Genomic DNA, 20,883 nt, shown 5'->3' with positions numbered 1-20,883 from the left:
CCTTGAAAAAACAGAATTTGGTTGGGAGCATTGATTTTATTGAAAAAAAGGCTATTCACTAGGGCATACCACGTGCCAATCACCAGCGGAAGACACCAGAAACAAAACTCATATCTAAATTGACAATCCTTATGTAGCGAGCGAACGGAAACGAAAGAAAGATGCTCACCCACGTATGTTTAAGAAGATGAAAGATGGATCAGTGGCACAGGCTGAGCAATCTGCGCTTAGAGCGCACACTATTAGACTTTTGTTATAATCACCAAACTAAACTTTTACGAAGGACAAAATGAGATAGCGTCATCATTTGTCATCATTTCGTGATGCTAGGATGAACTTAAGGGGGGTTCTGCAGCCAATCATTGAAAATTATAGTCATATAATATTATTAACTTTATTTGAATGGAATGTATGTATGTATGTATGGAAGGTATTTCCGAGCCAAGCCGCCATATAGTGGCAGGCTCTTGATTTTTTTCTGATTTTTCGGTTGAGCAGTTTTTAGGAATAGTCCCGTTAAATAAATGATCACTTTCGACCACCCGAACACCCCGCCTTTCCAACAAATGTCAAAACTAAGACCGGCTTCGGAAAGTACAAACCGAGACTTTCATTTGATACGCCACATGACTATATTTGGTGAAAACAAAATTTACACTCTCTTTTGCATGCATGGGGACCTCCTCTTAAATTGGATGTAACAGGATGTAACTCATTGTATTCGTGAGTTCCCACCTTTCCACCAAATTGGAGTGTCAATCGCTGCAACAGTCTCTGAGAAAAATGCGTGTGGGGGACAGACAGACATACAGACAGTAAACCGATTTTAATAATGTTTTATTTAACACAAAACCTTAAAAAGAAAGAAACAGCCACGATCGAAGAGGTATCATCATCATCAACGTCGCAACAACCGATATCCGGTCTAGGCCTGCCTAATTAAGGAACTCCAGACATCCCGGTTTTACGACGAGGTTTACCAATTCGATATCCCTAAACGCTGTCTGGCGTCTTGGCCTATGCCATCGCTCCATCTCAGGCAGAGTCTGCCCCGTCTTCTTTTTCTAGCATAGATGTTGCCCTTATAGACTTTCCGGGCTGGATCATACCCATCCGTGCGGATTAGGTGACCCGCCCACCATTGAGCAGAATTTTACCTATTGAGCAGGATTTTATCCACGACTAGACGGTCATGCTATCGCTCATAAATTTCATCACAATGTGGTCAACGGAATCGTCCATCCTCATGTAGGGGGTCAAAAATTCTTCGGAAGACTCTTCTCTCAAACGCAGCCAAGAGTTCGCAATTTTTCTTGCTAAGAACTCAAGTCTCCGAGGAATACATAAGAACTGGCAAGTTCAGTTTTTGTAAACTGAAATAGGCTGTGTGAGCTGCCGACAACCGTCCGCGGATTTTATCGTCATAGCTGTTATCGGTTGTGATTTTCGACCCTGTTGATGAACTGCTTGCTATAGTTGGTCATCTCCATATTTAACCAATTCAGCTGTAATTCCATCGACTCCTGGCGACTTATGGCTTTTAAGCCGATGGATTGCACGGACTGTTTCATCTATGCTTGGTGGTGGCAGCAATTGTCCGCCGTCTTCAGTTGGCGAGGCCACCAACTCGGTGATATTTAAGTTGTTGGGCGGTTCATCAAAATACTCAACCCTTCACTCCAATATGCCCATTAAGTCGGAAATCAGATTTCCCTCTTTGTTTCGGCAGGATGATCATCGAGGTGTATAAGACTTCATCCTGCTGACTTGGCAAGAAGATATACCCACAATCAATGTCAGTACAAAAACACACCGTCGGAAAGGAAGCGGGGACTAACTATGAAAAAAGACGAAAGGAGAATAACGGCGGTATTGAGTGCAGCCTATAATGACAACGACACGGGATGGGGTCATTTGAAGGGCCGCATGCATTTAATAATAAACATCGAACTCAAGAATTACTCATAAAAAATATGCGTCCTTTTTATTTTTCTATGTCGCAATTTACCATTGAAGGCAAGTGTAAGAACCCAGTTTTGTTGACAAATAGATCTAGCTTCATTCACAATACCAGTACACTACTGAGTTTGCAAGCGCTTCTGAATCTTTTCCTCTCTTATTCAATAGGACGTTTTGATGTTGCCTTAAATAATAGCATACAAAGTATCAAAATATCTATTCATTCTTCGTTGCTGTCTTTTTGGTGAATGCAGCATCACACAAAAAGGGTTCCCTGGTTTCGTCGCTTATTCATGAAAATGGATTCCGACGTGCATTGATGTTCTATTATTTAAAATGCTGCTTTTTACCGTTGAATTCGTTTTGCCTACAAAAAAACATTTTTTTTCTCGGGAGAAGGGTTAATTTTTTCACTTCACAACACTTTTCCTGAAACTATCGCTAATAAAACTTATAAGATTTTTCAAAAAAGTTTTCCTTTTTCCTAGCCCCTCATACAAAATTTTTGAAGCGAAGCATATCACTTAGATATGCCTCGCTTTACCAGCAAATGGGGTATAGGAAGAATCGATCATGGATTTCCCTCACTCGATCGCTGAAACTAGGCAACAAGTTTATTTCCACACGCCTGGCCAAGCCTTACTTTTCTTTCATTTTTGCGTTTGTCATGATGTAGTCGCTCAATTTCGATGTGTTTATGGATTTTAAGACCCATTCTAACGACACATGGGTTTTTCATAATGGCAGAGGGGGTGTACCTCGAAAGGACTTAATTCACACTCCTGCATGCATTCAAGCACGAATACTGTTCAACTGCTCATAGCTTCAAGCAGACTTGAGCAGTCAAATATTGTTGATCGTTTTAGATTAGCTGATAGTTGTACCTTCATAACTGACAATAGTCTACTGGAATTGTCATTTTGAACATCTGGATGCAACTAGTCATTTCAGTATTCCAGAATGAACCAGACTTGTACAGAATGCTTAGCTTTTTTTTCAGTCTCCTTGTTGGCAAGAAGGAAAGCCGAGACATCTGCGTATGATCACGGAGGTACGAAGGAACTCCCATCATTTCAATCTCTCACTTTCCCGACCTACTTATCATAGGAGATTACATTTAGTAATACCACGACGTTATGCTAAATATTGTATAAATATCAGATAACAGTGAGATTTGGCAACTCGCCAACTGGGTTCATCCAACAAATGTTTCCATTACTTCGTCTCTTTTCGATGAGTGTAGAAAAATTCCATAGTCCCTGTTAATTCAATTATCATTGATAAAACTATACCTGAACTCAATTAGAGTCCTTGGGTAAAACTGATTATGTTGACTAAAAGAATGACATACCCACTTACCTACAGCATTTTAGGCAAAATACGAGACATATCCAGAAAGTAAGTATACTAGGGCTTTCACGGCCGTAGGAAATGGTTATGTAGCCTGACTCATTGCCTTCAAAATAAGACCAGTTTGAAGTTTGTACATTTAAAACCTTTGACCTAAAATCATCGAAACCAAGTACGAAAATCGAGCCGTCATCGGTTATCTCGCTTCCGTTTTTTGGCGAGGTTACAACTGTTTATGGGCCACAATACGCATGAAATATCTGAAACCAAAAAACCATCTCAACACTAGCGTCACATCTTTTCACTTACCACCAAAAAAATCAAAGCTACGATTTCAGCCAAAAAGGTCGTAAGATCCGTGTTTTGACTTCATAAGGCCCATTAACACGGTAAGATACTGTGAGACTTACAAAAAATTGTAAAAGCCGATTCAGAATAAAAGAGTGGGGGGAGACAACAAGACAACAAAGACAGTCTGCCCATTGCGCGACAATTCCGCCACGAAGCAGCTTCTATACTCGTTTGGATAAAACTTTAAGGAGGAGGTGAAGAAGTACCTAAGTCAAGGAGTTGGCGAAAAGCTTCTTCGAGAAGATGTCATAAAGTGATCCCGCGCCTACATTAAAATGAATAACGATTCAACAAATTGAGTATACTTATCTTCTAGTCGTGCCTCGTAGTACAATTATACATAAATAAGTAACATGCAGGGTCGTTGGAAGGAAAAGTCAGACGCTCCGAAATTCTATAATCAAGTTCTCTTGAAGTTTCCCTCCTCCGGGACCCGAAGATACCTCCCTCTTCACGGACCTAGTAACAGAGAAAAACTACCTCACTTTTGATTAAAATGAAATTTGGCCTGAATAGAAAAAAGAAACCCTCATCACACTTGAAAGCTAAGACCGTATCGAGTATTACAAAACGCCAGCAAGCAATTCCTGGAGGAGCATTAATGAGTGAAGCCTACTTTGAAAAACTATAATTTCCACTATCTACAATGCTAATTCATTACAAATTAATAGTTGCTAGAAAGATAGATAATTGTTTAGAAATATGTATCCTTTTTCATCCTTAAAATATTAATATCTTTTTTAGCGAGAAGAAGAAATGCAGCCAAACGGAAAAAACTGAAAAGTCTGGGAAAGTCGAAATCAACAGACACAGAAGAGGAAGAGGGCGAAGAAGATTATGGTGACGATGGTAAGTACCATTTTATAAATCCTTATGCCCAGAGGGATTATATGTACTTGAAAAAAAAAGAATCAAATCAAACCCAAAAATTCCAATGTTGTTCTGGAAATCACTGTTTTAAAAATTTACTGTTGAAATTCTCTTAAATTCGTTCCATTGCACAGAGTTTGTTGTAACCAGAAATTAATAAACAATTGATATCACATGTGTACATCCAGATAGAATGATAATTAGTTTAGAACTATCCAATCATGGTCATGTTTGAATATTTCAAGTTAAATGAATTATTATCCAATTGAAAGCATCATATATTTATATACTCGTATATACCTATATCTATACATTATATTTTACAAAAGGTTATTTGATGATCTGCATACTCTCTATCTTTCCTATTCTTGTGTCCGTTTTATATATTCCAATTTCATTAAAACTACTCATTTATTTCCAGTTATAAAATCAAAGAAAGGTAACACTTTAAAAATAGATACACATATTCAAGTATTTATTTAGTTTGAAATGATTTATTATCTTTTCTATTATGTTTTTTAGTATTTTTTGATAATAACAAGGCTTATTGTTATATTTATCAATTAAGTTGCTTTTAAGATATGTACTCGTATATGAAAATCGTGTTTAGACTCTACCGTTTTTAACAGTCAACTATATTGCAGATTTCTAGGAAGCTTATAGATACGTTGTAGGAATTCTAGGTTGAATTTAGAATTAAAATTTAGTATCTATTGTTATTCATATTTAGTAAATTAGTGCTGTCTCCCATCTATCAACTCCTAAATTACCATAGTATGTTGCAGGGAACCTTATCTTTACGTTTTACTGCCAAAATTGATAGAGAATTCAAAGTATATTAGTATATAACGCCAAAAAATGCTCTAAATTAATAGTAACAAACCCTAAGGATCTCAGACAGCAATTGATTGTTTTCATAGGAGTCATTTGACAGTTATTGGTCGTATTTTTTCAAACCTAGTGAAGCATATAATGTCACAGCCAGCTTAAAAAATGGCTATGAATTCCAAAAATCTCGGCAAGTTTTTGTACTCACAATACCTGCAGTCGAAATTTCGTATCTGTTTCACATTTCAAATGGCGCCCAGCGTGGGGCCCGATTTTGCTTAACTTCAAAGGGTCCTTCAATTGCCTAGATTGAAAGTAAGTAAAACTCTCAAAAGTTCGCTTCCGTCAAATGAATTCAACCCTATGGGAATGGTCTTGGATTTCTATATGCCTCATTATTCAAAATCTTTATCTTTTCTTTTGCTTCCATGCATTAAATTTAAATTGAATTTGTTTGGAGCTTCCTGAAATATGTGGGAATTTCACCCATTTAAAACAACCCTACTTCTTCGGTCATATCCACCCAGGAAAGGCGTGAAGTATTACACCATTCGCTCAACGCATCTCTCAATACACGAAATATAAACCCGGCGGCTTTTCCCGGTATTATTCCGCCGCTCCAGACATCCCCTGTACAGCTCCTTCGTAATGGTTTTTCTTAAGTCGCAGCCGATTCACAGCAAGGACTCCTCGCTCGCAGAAAAAATTATATAAGCGTCTAGATTTCCCAATTTCATCAACAGTTTGAACTCCTACTGTGGTGGAAATGCCGCATTTGCCTTAACTATACGTAGACACAACACCTTTCTCTTCAAATCGTGACTTCCTTCTAGAGGCACCAAAATTAATTCATCTTCAAGATCTCTAGTGGATAAAGCGACTATGGCTTCCACTGTTCCAGTCTCGAGAAATCCGACGTAGTGATGCCTATAGGTGTAGGGACCACGCACACGTTAAACGATCCTTCTTGTTAACAAGGCACTGAGTTATGGACCGGGCTGTCCAGCATCTCCTCACACTCGTATTGTTGTACAAAGAGTAGCGCAATAACTATATGTATGCTCCCGGGAAAGCCATTGCTCCTTGCATGGCTTGTCTTCCATATGCCCAGATCGTGGTGTTGGCAGATATGGCCATGATCCACTTAGCGCTATCCTGGTTTCGATATGGTTCATGGATTGCCGCCACATTCACATTCGTCTCTTGAATAGTTTATAAGAGCAGGTCTTGTATCAGTCAAAATTTATTAGAACTCGTCTCCCGGTTACATGCCCGATACATTTCACTATCTGAAGCATGCGAGCCAGACACCCCCTTTCTCGCGTTTGAAAACATGGAATTTCAGTACAATCTTTGAGATAGACATCATCTCTACACTTCGTGCGTCTATTGGATCTATCGTTCTAACAAGTGCTAATGCAAAGTGGTAAAAATCGAGGCATCTGAGGCATTTCTTCTTCATCATGCAAGTTGAAATGGTGAATTGCGATATTTATATGAATATTCGTATCTGGTTAATGAAAATATGTTCTGTGTGGCTAAAGAAGTTCAACTCAGATGGAAACGTATGTATGATTCAAACACAGACCTCTGCCTGTCTGATATCTGGGGCCGAGGCAGACATTTGTCTCATACATTATCTGTAACATACACTCGGCTGAGGTAGACATTTGTCAGGCACCCCCATCTGAAGAATTGGGCTGGAAGACACTTCCCAATGCTGAGCGAAGACAATAGTTCAGTCTTTCTCTTTTCTTCTCCAATCTTCATTTAGCAATCGAATGGGGGTTAGATTATCTTAGAGCGTTTTTAAAGACTTTCCACAGTGCGTATCCTAATTGTTTCTTCCGATCCTCATTTGTAAGCCCATTGTGTGTTTTCGAGCTTCCCTAAATGCTTTTATTGCAGCGGATAATTTTGATTTGAGGGACGGACATTAGAGTTCTGCTTTCCACTTTTGAGCTTTTTATTTTCCCTCGCTAGGAACATTTCATGTTAAGTCAGCTTCAAAATGAAATGAAGGAGTCGCGCAAATTGTCCCTTCTTTCAAAAGTATGCTAAATGCTTGGATGGCCTCCTCTTGATTTTTTCCGTTTTTATGCGGAATCTATTCTGAAATTTGAGCATTTGCGGTATTGCAGCCAAAGGATCTTCTTCGATGTAAGATTGCTGGGACCTGTCTTTGTCCCATTCACAAGCGAGTCGGCTCATCGTGATCAGTTTCCCCATTTGGTACCATCGAATGCCTGTTCTGGATGCAATCACGAGGATTTCCACTCCCCATCTAGTGCATCAAGTTTTTGGTCGTTTACCATCGACTTCAATGTTCAGATCAATCTTGAAAAGTGAATCTTCGTTAGCGAGAATTACATGACCATACCACCATCGAAAACACCTCTCTTGCAATTTTCCACGATTGATGCAAACCTATGTCAATCACGGATATGCTCATTTCGCAACTAGTCCAACGCAACATCTTCGTCTCATTGTCCTTTATAGTCGCCCAACACTCACAACCATAAAGGGCGACAGGACGGACGACAATGCGGTAAATTTTGGTTTTGAGAGGTTCGTTGATACGCCGATCACAAAGAATGCCATTTGGGAAAATCTACTTCATCCAGGCTGTGCTAATGCCTGCAGCAATTTCATAACGCAGTTCTCCATTGGCTGCTGAACCGAAATATTTAAATCGCTCATCGGCACTGTCATTGACAGTGATAAACACCGACAGAAACACGATGCGATTTTGATACACCCGCAACACTTCGAACTTTACTTTCAAATTCAAAAATATAATGTAAAGAGGGCGATGCTCGTCGCCGTGTTTCTTCATGAGTAACCGAGCAGCGTGTATTGCGTTCTTGACAAGCCCGGCTTGATTCACGATTATTTGAACAATATCTTACTTTCCCCGATTTCATTCGTTTTATCGCCTCCTCAATTTCAGTGGCGTTGACAAGTGAAATTGCTCGAAATACCAGCAATGCTTATGGAAGTGGTGGATGAACAAATTCTTCCGTTCAAACCTGTTCGAAATATTATCGTCATCTATCCGTCGCAGCTAGTCGATCGGTACCACAGTATCATACCTGTCATTAACGCAACAGAAGCGTTCAATATCCGGTGTGCATTTTCACAAGTCGACGCAGATCTCTCTCGCCATCCCGACTGTCCAATTTAGAGTAATGGTCTTTGTAATGAACCGCTCGTATGACAGCGACCGCTTTTTTTGCTTGTTGGTTGGGATTCTTATAAATTTGCTTATTGGCCAGCGTTTTATAGTCGACAAACTTGTAGTAGAGGCGTTTCTTTTCACGGACCTTCATTTCAACATCGTCATTCCAAAGCCTCCATGTTCTATTCAGAGGGAACGACGTTCCAGTCATGACGGTGATAAAATTGTGGCGTCTTATGAGAATATAGTCGATTTGCGTTTTACTGTTCCCACTATATGTAGGAAGATGGAACAATCGTTTGATGAACAATGTATTCACAAGCACTATATACTTCGACTATACTCTCGCCATCCTCACTGTGCGTTCTAAACCCTTTTCTCCCATGGCACCTGTTACCGTCTGCCATTTCACCCACATATCCATTAAGGTCGCCTGCAATGATGATATAGTCATCAGCATGCACGTTGCAGGTGTTTGCATCGAGAAGTTGCCAGAAAGCATCTCCCTCGGTATCAGGTTGTCTGTGATGTATACGCGATGAAGAAGTGAATAGTGCGATCAGCGGATATAGTGGTGAGCTTCATCCGCCGGTCATCAAGTCATTCGACTTCTTTAATAGCATCACGGAAATCCTCTGAGATTGTAATGCCAACAACGTATTGAAGATGTGGACTACCAAAATAGAGAAGTTTATAGCCATATTTAAGACGTTCGCGTTCTACGTCGCAACTTTTGGCATCAGACCATCGGGTTTCTTGTAGAATGCAGATATCAATGCGCCTTTTCCGAAGGACTCCTGCGAGTATCTCGATCTTTCCAGTCCGAGTGCCAATGGAGACACATATTTGTTTTACTCCGACTAACTTACTTACTTCCTGACCCCGTCTATGCGTAAAGAACCCTTCTCCATTTCTCGACAGGTCCTGCTCAGTCGACTGTTTGATTGAGGATAGTACCGAATTGGTGGAGCTCGACGCAAAACCGGGGTGTTTGGTGTTCCTTATTAAGGCAGGCCCAGACTGGATACCGATTACTGCGCCGTTGATGATGATGATGAGGTAGTGCAAAGTACGTTGCCTCAAACCCTCCTCGTTTACCTGGGCTTGGGGTCAGCATGCTATGAAAATAACATAGCGGAGTTTGCTGGGACCTTTCTCATATTACATATTAGATTAGACGATAATCGGAGTCTGATCCAATTAGGAATCCGTTTTTATCTGATCGTGATATAGGTTTTTAGTAATGTCGATCTGGAATTTACGACTCTTCAATTACCTAAGTTAGTTGTTTGCCTGGTGGATACAAAACCTAAACCGTTAATGCTGCCCTGGTTCCCAATGCAGCATTCCAATCTCCAGCAGCTAGGGGTTTATTGCCAAACCTGCTGATGCTGAACCACAATAAATTTCTCTGCAGATTTCTAGGCATAGTAATGTCACTTGCACTTAGTGCTTGATATGCTACTTGATGGATTCCTATGCCTCCATGAACTTTGCCGTCTGGGTGTGTAGTAGGGTACAAATGATATTCTGGCATTTTGATATCGATCATGTTTCTGGCTAGGAACTATTGAATTTCTAATTTATGTTAGTTTCTACCCTGGCTAATTTTAAGCAAAACTTTTATCAGTTCATTTTGATTACAAATTACCTCTTGCAGCATGTTTTGAGTTGCTGTCATAATTCAAGATAGGCAGTCCTTTATGGTTATAATCGTCGCTGATATATTTGGGTTTGATGGTTCAACATGTGCGCTTCCCCTAAGGTACACATTTAAATTTCTGGACTCGGCTAGTGAAATCTGGTCCTTTTTTGCATTTTTTTTTCAAATTGAGACGCTGTACCGCTGTATCCACATAAACAGGGCATCTTCTGTAGTTGGTTATATAGTCGCCGCAATATGTATGCTGAAATACTTGGCCATTAATGCATTGTGTTGCACTCTTCGTAACGTGCACTGGAGGTCTAATTCAATGCTGGACAGTAGTTGTGTGGTCTTATCCATTATTAATGGTGATGGCTGATTGAACTGCCAATCCCACATCAGCTAGCCTCGTATCTTTATCTCATGTGTGAAAATACATGAAATTCAATTTAACGAAGGGTCAATATTTTACTAGCTTCCCACTTTCAGAAGATAGCAGAAAACGAAATATACAAAACCGAATTTCCCTCTAACTTTTCTTCTATCTATACTGTGCTCTATGTCCCTCAATGTTCACAACAGGCGGGGAATATGACTCCTGTAGTTTTTGCCTTGTCCTGATAAGAAAGCAAACCTTTCTGGGAACCAGCTGGATCAATAAATTTTTTATGTTTTTTTCTTAAAGTTAATTGTCCTGAATTTCCAACTTACTGCCAATTTATACTATCACTATTAATAAAACAAGTCGGGAAACCGGAAGCTGGACGCTTCAGGTACGAAAGGTTTTGTGTATTTCTTACTACGTAGCACGTAATATATCCATATATTATGTGAGAGTATCCACCTTCGGGTGATATTGACATTCATAGTCTTCAATTTTCAAAGAAGCAACACATTTGAGGTATTATAACTTTGTTAGTAATAGTGTGATTTCCACCAAACTTGGTAAGATAATGCTCCAGATTATAGCCTATATCACTGCAAAATTTCATGGTACTAGGATAAACTTAAGGGGGGTTCCTAACCAATTACAAAAAATTTTAGTAACATACTATTATTTACTTTATTTAAACAGATATCGGCATGGAAGGTATTTCGGAGCCCAGGCACCATATAGTGGCAGCCTCCTGATTTTTTTCAGATTTTTCGGCTTGGTAGTTTCTGAGAATGGCCCCCTTAAAGAAGTGATCACTTTCAACCCCCCGCGCTCCCCACCCTTCCAATGAATGTCAAAACTAAGATCGGCTTTGAAAAGTACTAATCGAGACCTTTAATTTGATACCCCACATGACTATATTCGATGAAAAAAAATTTTACACCCCCCTTTTGCATGGGGGGGGGGACCCCTCCTTAAATTCGACGTAAAAGGATGTAATTCACTGTATGCGTGAGCGTTCACAGTTCCCACCTTTCTACCAAATTTGGTCTCAATCGCTATAACCGTCTCCGAGAAAAATGCGTGTGACGGACAGACAGACAGACAGACAGTAAACCGATTTTAATAAGGTTTTGTGTTTACACAAAACCTTAAAAATGGCTACCTTACTGCCTTACATTCGTGATAAAGGATTGAAATTTCAGAACGTTCGACCGGTTGTTAGTTGGAAAAGTGAAAAAAACAGAGTATCTTTTCCAATAAGGATAGACTAGGGCTTCTTTCCTCTTAAGGATCAGACCGGTATTAATTATTAGCAACATCCCCTTTTGCGAACTAAGAAAGCTGACTAGTTTCGGTTGGAATATCAAGTGTTGCTGTGAAGGAAACGGTTTTCGGGATGGAAATAACAGCGTTGCTATAAGCGAAGGAAAAGTGGTCCAGAAAAGAGTGATGGTTAACATTGTTAAAGGTGAAAATCGGAGCTGAGGTAAAATCAGCTTACACTAGGCGCGGCAAAGGTTAGGAACTAGAAACTATGTTGGTTGGCGTAACATTTATATGAGATTGCAATATCTGAAATATTTTTCCTATAATCGGTTAGGAATCTAAACACGACAATATACCAGTACTCATATTTTGTCAGTATGTCGCTTCAGTTTTTATGTAGAATTTTATTTGAAAGTAATATTTTATTAGACATCGATTAGCGACGCATCGTATTTACATTAGCCAATATGAATTATCAAATCTTAGTTGGCTCGTGGCTAGTTAACATAGCTATATTTCTATAAGTGATAGTTCTAGTTAGTAAATTTTTCAATATTGCTATTAGTTTTTAGCAAATATAATGTTCTTGAAAAGCAAAGGTCTATCTGGTGAGATCAACGTCTCTAAAAAGTTATTGTGAGCGTGTTGAAGATTTAAGAGTTTGTTCTTTTGAAAAGAAGTGTGGATAGTTTATAGCCCTAAATGATTGTTGACGACAAATACCTGATACGGTCATGATAGCAAAACCTTGCAGCAATGCCGGTTTAAATCAGGTGTGATAAATGCAAAAAGAATGTAGATTTATTTCTTTGTGCATTTCTTTCGGGGACAAATAAAATTGACCAAAAAGACTCCACTAATGCAGTCTGATCCGCCGCAAGAAAATGTTAAAGCTCTGTGATTTGATAAATTATTAAATCAATGGCATAATCATAGTTTCATACCTATATGTATGCTTTAGAGACGACTCTGTATAATAGGTGGAGTAACTCATTCCTTTGAAATGGTTCTTCTTGAAAAAATTAGTTAATTTATATTTTCCCTCCTTGAAGGTTAGGGGTTATAGCAATCGTCCCCACTTTATTGACGGAAAAGTTTCAACAATTCCCGGGAGGTATGGAGACATAATAAATCGCGCCACAAAAGCAGAATGAAACTGAAACAAGTCGGAATACCGGAAGCTCGCGCTTCGGGTATAAAGGTTTTGTGTTCATCTTATGTAAGAGACGCACATTTCTCTGTCCGTATATAGCTACAAATCCAACATAATCCTTCATATTTTTCCAAACTACGAGACATACGTACATATTAGAGCCATAGATATCACGCTCACCCTAAACAAACTAACTGCCTATTACCTGCTGTACACATATATGCACGTATCTAAATTTATCGTACCCATATTTCCGATTTACGTCTTATATCTATCTGAATTAGGCACTAGCCGCAAAGTTCATTAGCACGCATATATTATATACCTACATATACACATGTCTGGTTGACAAATCACTAAAAAACTAAAACAAAATAATTGTCTGCGACCCAATTCATAAGAATTCATTTCGTTGTGGTATTGACGAATTGATATGTGATGATGACGTCATGCGGGTTGTAGAGTGCACGAAATTCACAAAAAATTGTAAAGTTTCACCCCCAATAACTTTGTTAATAATAGTTGGATTTTCTTCAAACTTGACCAAACTGTGCATTATATTCTTCGTTACACTCATGCCAAATTTTGTATTTCTGGGATGAACATAAGGGGGGGTGCCGGGTAAATTTCTAAAATGTGGAAATATACTATTATTGACTTTATTTGTGCAGATATCGGAACCGGATATATTTTGAGGCCTAGATTTCGTAGAGATGCACCACTGTGATTTTTTCCAGATTTTTCGGTTGGATAGGTTCTGAGAACGAGACCTGTTACACTTTTTGTGGGTCATATTTTCAACCCTTACTCCCCTATGTTTCATCTAATATCAAATATTGAACCAGATTCGAAAAGTACTAATTGAGACCTTTCATTTGATACCCTACTTGGCTACATTCTGTGAAAAAAAAATTTGCACCCTCCATTCACATGTACGGAGAGCCCCCCCTTAAACTTAACGCAAGATGGCGCCACTTGCTGCATGTAAAGGGATCACCAGATTACATACTCTCACCAATTTTCGTGACAATCGGTCTAGCCGTTTCCGAATAAATCGGGTGTGACAGACAGACAGACAGACAGACAGACAGACAGACAGACAGACAGACAGACAGACGGACAGACGGACAGACAGACACCGTCACCATTCTAATAAGGTTTTGTTTCACACAAAACCTTAAAAAGTAGCGAGTTTTTATTATTCACCACCATCGGAACTTAGATGTTGCTTTACCAAGTACCCCTCTCTATATACCTGCTTGCCTCTTTGCTAACCACTTGCCTGCCAAGTTATTACCAAAACTCAATAATCGTTAGCAACGTCGAAACCGATTAAATTAGAGAGATTAGAGACTAAACGAGAGGAAGAAGCAGTTCTACCGCGCGACTGGGCTTGAATGCTATGCTACTCGGATGCTGCAGTCGAAGGTGGGAATGTCCTCAACCGGTTGTATTCTCACCTGATACTGTTTTCTGCCTCAGATGTTATTGAGACACTACCTATAGGTTCACTGTTCTGTCATGACATCCCATGGGCTATTTAGTCCTACTGAGAGTTAGGAAAAGATAGAAAGAAAGGTCTTCAATTTATCTTTTACAGTTATATCTATATTCTATAAATGCAGCAATGCATCAATCATAATGCTAATCTTCAAATAGTGAAATGACATGTACTAGAATACATAATAACAAGATTTAAAAATAATTGAATGATACAGGCAAACAAAGGAACTGGAAAGATATAACATTGTTTGAGTATAAAAATGCTTTATATTGGCGCACAGGCGCACAACTTCTATTCCGGAACAAACTGATAGCGAGGGTTCCAATCTAGAAACATTTAACACATTACCTGCAGCTAGGGCTATTCAGTTTAGTATCACACAACCTATGGTTCATGAAACTACAGTTACTGTGACTCCTATCATATCCGTTGTTATCATTTTGAATGCAAGGTGCCACCTAGTACCTACTTTCCCCACTTTACAATATAGCCTCAATTGAGTGAAAAGAGGGACCAAGACGGCTACGGTTTCTTACCAGGGCAGAGATAATCCTCAGACGCTGCCACACCTGTGCCCTGGGAGCAGCGTGACCAAAGCGGCTCGTAGGTGTTGTACGCTACCTTTTATAATTCATAAAATATAACAAGGGTACATCCATAGTTCGGACCAAAACTTGGTCGGAGTTAGACAATTTATTTTTAGGGATTGAGGAGTCCTAAGTCCGTATCCATTTAATGTCGGAGCGAACCAAATGGAGAGCAACTTGCTCCCACTCTTTATGGTCTACGGAATCCTCTTTTTAGGTTAACACCCAAAGTTCAAAAATGTAAAGTAGTTCAAATATTCACTCAGCGAGTCACACATTCCAGTGTGCTTTGGCCTTTTTCGATAGAGCGTAGGCGACTAGTGCTGCATCATCGCCTGCACGTTTGGCCAGGAGCGATTCATCAAAACATAATTCTAAGTATTCCAGACACATGGTTCAAGCATCCTTGAGTCCCCGATACGAGCTTCATTCTTCGTTGCCCTGAATCTATAGAGCAAAATTTCAGGGGTTGCTAACATTTAGCACCACTTGTGTTTATTGAACGTTACAACTGTGCACCTCAGCTCACTTGACCGTTTGAATCGCTTCTCCGCTCTAAAACATTGCTGCTAAAGAACTCCCAAAGCAGGCGGCCTCTTAGCTAATCTTGGCTTTAGAAGCGGTGACCAGTAAGCCTAGTTTATACCTAAATGCAAGCTTCACTACTACGATATGAACACCATCCATCTGGACGTGTCACTTTATCCCTTCTCATTGGCAGTGTCGCCTCGGATAATGTGAACAGAAAATGTGCCGAAATGTGAACTATTTCTTCTCTTTTACCTGCTGCCAGGGAATAAGCGATTAGTTCATTTCGAGTCAGGGGGAGCCACCCAGACGAGCCTCCATATACTGCTGCCAACATCACTGTTATAGCTCCTCCTAGTAGCGAACTTTTACCTAATAATTAGGTAACGGAGCAGCTTCTGTATAGCCTTGTATTCTGTGAATCATAGAGCTATTTGTTTTTGGTCTCTTGCGTGCTGTGCAGTTCAATAAAGTTTGAAGTGTATACCGGTAAATAAATATATTACTTAGAACATTCTGGCTGCCTAGCAGAACCTGTTTTCGTCCCAAGCAAAGGTATACCTGCAGTTTCATTCTAATGGATAGATTTGAAATCCTCTTCATTTTCTTTAACACAACCTCTTTTCCTATACTTTCAGATGAGGACACTATTTCCGAAGAGACAGTTTTTGACACTTACTAGTTGAAGATTTCATCAGGGTTTCTTCCCTATAAGGGAATGCGATACTTTCAAATCTTTTCTCACAATCCTCTTTCTTTCTTTTTTCTGCCAGAGCTATCACTTTCCGCAGTGCTATTTCTACTCTCACTCTTAGTCCCACTGGTGCGTGGGTGGGCCTCATCTTCTTTTTAGAAAAGGTCCGGGTAGATGACTGCTGTAATTTCACACTTCTTGCAAAGGAATCTATAGTGGAACCCTCTGTTTCAGTGACCGCGGTTGATTGCCGCTTCTCCTAAAAATATTAGCTTTTGCTGGTTGTGTCGCTGTAATTGTTCTTCGGAAATAATAATAGTGAAGAAATATGTGTTTCCCCACCCAGATAAGAAGGGAATGGGGGAAGACCACCGTACTGTCCCAAAGAGAAGTTAAAGAGAGAGCAAGGAGTTCCTTTTCTTCTAAATTACTCACTAAGGAGGCTACCACCAGACACCTAGTAATCCCGTATAAAGTTCCTCACCAAATAGAGGGGAAAAAAAAAGATTTACTTTACTGAGAACCGGACGAAGAAAATGTGACTGAACAAGCCTCGGATAACGGATAACACGGCATCCGCTTGTTGCAACTACTGCACCGAAATCCATGGTAACCCCCCCCCCAGCAAGCTAACATAGGCATCGGATTTTACTTCAAAATCATAAGGGTGTAGGCAGGTAAAACATTATATCAACCATGCCGCAACAAAGATTTATTGAGCGCTTTTCCCGGAATTCGCACCGGCGACTGCGCCATGAGTTACACTTTATTCACAGCATCACAACCCCAGACGGCACTCGGTATGTGTGCGACTTCAGATCAACACGGAGTCCATTGCCAAAAAGTCGACAGACGCATCAAAAATACCGCACTGTATTGTGGGCAAAAAGTTCTGTATTCATCGAAGAAATCCTTTTCACCGTCAAGCTTAAGTTTCTGCTGAAATTCATAATTTCTTCTTCCTCCGCTTCTTCAGTCATTGTCCCATTCAAAAACGGGTCGGCTCCTCTTGATCGGTTGAGTCATTTTACTCTGTCAAGCCTGATATAGATGGAGTCGTGAGGCTACCAAATCACTATCCAGCGTATCAAGCTATCGTTGTATCGACCGGCTTTTGGTCTTTTCCCATTCACTTCAATGTTCAGAACAAGTTTGGCGAGTAAATTCTTATTAGCACGAATTGCATGACGTTACCATCGAAGACGCCTCTCTCACAATTTTTCCACAGTCGGTGTAACCCCACATCGATCGCGGATGTCCTCATTTCTGATGTAATCAAGGCGTGTTACACGACGGGTCCAAAGCATCAGCTTAGTCTTAATTACTGCGAGACGCAGTTCATTGTCCTTTATAGCCGGACAACATTCAGAAGCATAGAGGGCGAGCTTTAGAACGGACTCCAAAAAGTATTTGTGCAATTTACGAAAATTATAAAAATTCGCGGTCAACAGGTTATTGAGACAGAAGATTACTAGATCAAATTGAAATTCTGAACATAGGCAATCAGTGTCAATATAGGGAAAGCAATGGTACCAAATAGTGCATGAAAAATAAATCAAATGAGGGAAAAAGTTAATTGAAAGAATTAATTGTGAAAAATAAACAAGCATTCTTTCATTTTGAAACCAAATGTTGAAAAGGAAGTAAACTTTTATAATTGTGGATTTAGAAACGAAGTTGCAAAACGCAAAATTGAAAAATCAAAAAAATGCTATCTTACGGGATAAGAATTGGCTAAAGAAAATTGGCTGCCTTTTCTAGCCACCTCCGGAGCAAGCAGATGGAAACATGACAACTTCAAGACTTTTCTGATTTTCTATGTACTTTTAAGAGCCGACTCAAACTTAACGTTTAAATTTTACCAACAAGTCAGCAGAATGAAGCCTTATACACCTCGATGTTCATCTGTTTTCCCACAGAATGGACATATTGGGGCGATGGGTTGAGTACTTTGATGAGGTGCTCAACAACCAAAATATCGGCGAGTTGGAGGTCCGCCAACTGAAGACAACGGACAAATGCTGTCACCACCAAGCATAGAAGAAACACTCTGTGCAATCCACCGGCTTAAAAACTTTAAGTCGCCAGGAGCCGATGGAACTACATTCGAATTGTTTAATTATAGAAGCGACCAACGACACCAACGAGGCATTATCTGTCCCATACACAAAAAGAGGGATGTCATACAGTGCAGCAATTATACAGATATTACGTTGCTGAGTACCATCTATAAGATATTCTCCGCTATCTGGCTAGGTCGGATAGCCCTATACACCCGGGACATCATTCGTCCATGCCAAAGAGACTTCATTCCAGGCAAATCAGCAACCGATCAGATTTTTTCTCTGCCGCAAGCGATAGATAAACTGTTGGAATATAAGCATCAGTTGCACCATCTTTTCATCGACTTTAAAGCCGGCTATGATAGCATAGCCAGGGTAAAACTGTACACGGCCGTTAGAGATTTCGGTATCCCGACAAAATTGATAAGACTGATAAGGCTGACCTTGACGAAGTTGTGAGGCCAGTTAAGTCCTTGAGGGTTTAACGTGAGTACCTGTCTGGAAGACTTAATCCAACGGTCTTCTTAAGACACGGATTGAATTTCTGACCACAATCAGAGCCCCACTGCGACAAGCAACAAGGGTACCAGTCTATACCAAGTGCATGGCTTAGCATTCATACTGGTGGATGCAAGACCTGCCTAAATCTCTGCCGAACTAAGGAGTACGGCACCCGTGTTGAAACGCAACACCACGCCGAGCCCCGAAGGTCTCTTCTCGCTTGAGCATAACCAACAACCCCTATGAAGCAACTAACCGAGCTGTATTCACATACAACGGGAGTTCACCCGAAGTATGAGAGTCCAGGGGCTATCCCGGTTCCCATGATACCAGTATACCCCTGGTAATGTTTCCTAACCAATTGTCACTTCAGATGAGTCCCCGTGCAGACTCGGGTCAAATCGCCCTGATTAGGCCTTTGGTGCATTCGCTTACTGCATCACGACCAGCAAGCCAAGGTGAGTACAGCGTCTCCCGGTGCCACCACTATGGAGGTTCTCCTTGGCCACTTGGTTTTGTTTCAGCCGACAGGGCTTCCTCCCCGCCACCTCTGAGCATCAGTTGTGAGGCCAGATAAGAGCAGCAGGATCAGTCTCGAGACTATTCAACAAAGTTCTACGACAAGGGGATGCCCTATCATGCGTTCTCTTTAACCTGGCCCTGGAGAAACTGATTCGCAATGCGGATGTAAATGCGAATAGTACCACCCTCCTCAAGTCCACCTAATTACTGGTCTACACTGACGATATTCACATTATGGGAAGAATATCCCGAGCTGTACAGTCTACCTTCATCCAGATCGAGCAGGTGGCGTGAGATCTCGGGCTGCACATTAATGAACGTAAAACGAAGTACATGGTGGCAACGTGAGCACCAAAAACCAAAGAACGGCCAATATCGAATCGCACTGACCAAAGGAAAGCAATAAAGATAAGCGAATACAACTTTGAGACCTGGGGTTCTTAGCAAAAAATTGCAAACTCTTGGCCGCGTTCGAGAGAAGAATCCTCCGAAGAATTGTTGGCCCCCTACATGAGGATGATCCGACTCGAAAAGTTTATAAGGGCAATATCTATGGTAGAAAAAGAAGACGGGGCAGACCCTGCCTGAGATGAAACGATGGCGTAGGTCAGAACGCCAGACAGCTTTTAGAGGTATCGGGGGTGAATGGAGTTCCTTACTAAGGCAGGTCTAGGCTGAATATTGGTTGTTGCGCCGTTGATGATGATGATAATGGTGGGAGCTACTCGAAAATTTTTCAATCAAGGATTTTTTGCTTTGTTAAAATCTTAATGTCAAAACATTTACATCTACTAAAATTAAATAAATTTATTCGAATTTGGAGCAAATTACAAATTTTAAAAGACACATTTCTACGGCTCTTCTCAATCAATTCAAAGTAAAAATAAACCAAGACAATGAATTATGTTTTAGCTATTATTTTATGCTTGTTTAGCTTTCATATCTTTTGGTTTTTTTTTCTTTTTGAAAATTATTTCTTAGTTCTACAGACTAAACACAAAGACGTGCACACCTTAGATCTAGATTGACTAAAATAGAATGACCCTACGTAAAAATACGTGTAAAATATTGTAATAATTTAAGAAAGAGCTTGAGTTGACTTACAGATAGTCTAGCGAAAGTAGATATTAATTTGATTAAAAACTAATTTTTAGCAAAACACTCCAGATCAATACGAATAGTGAACTGCGAAGGTTGTTTTAACATTTGGCATCTTATCCACTTTTACGATGAATTTTGAAGCTCAAGGTGGAACTAATCCTAGAAATGAGCCGAAATAGAAATTTCTTAGAAGAAGTGAAAGTGGATAGATGTGGCTAAACAAATATTACTAAAGATGAATTCTGATAGAATATTATTAAGCATGTATTGCGCGCTTAATACTTGAGAGGCATAAACAAAACTTTATTATTTCTAGAAATATTTGAAGATATCGCTTGAATTTCTAGATTTGACCCATAGCGTGGCAGTCCAGCAATAGACCGTCTTGAATACAGGCTCAAATT

The 20,883-nt window shown here is 40.0% G+C and overlaps 1 protein-coding gene across 3 annotated transcripts in view; it reads left to right on the top strand.

Moving 5' to 3' along the window:
* LOC119653695 (voltage-dependent calcium channel type A subunit alpha-1) overlaps positions 1-20,883 on the top strand; it is a 399,598-nt gene that overhangs the window by 193,060 nt on the left and 185,655 nt on the right. For all 3 annotated transcript variants that reach the window (XM_038058565.1, XM_038058567.1, XM_038058568.1), the window contains 2 exons: positions 4,405-4,509; positions 4,952-4,969. In XM_038058565.1, the coding sequence (XP_037914493.1) occupies positions 4,405-4,509; positions 4,952-4,969 (123 nt within the window). The remainder of the gene's footprint in view (positions 1-4,404; positions 4,510-4,951; positions 4,970-20,883) is intronic.

The sequence above is a fragment of the Hermetia illucens genome, chromosome 4 (genome assembly GCF_905115235.1).
Source record: "Hermetia illucens chromosome 4, iHerIll2.2.curated.20191125, whole genome shotgun sequence".
Classification (NCBI taxonomy): domain Eukaryota; kingdom Metazoa; phylum Arthropoda; class Insecta; order Diptera; family Stratiomyidae; genus Hermetia; species Hermetia illucens.
This window is presented reverse-complemented; position numbering and strand designations above follow the sequence as displayed.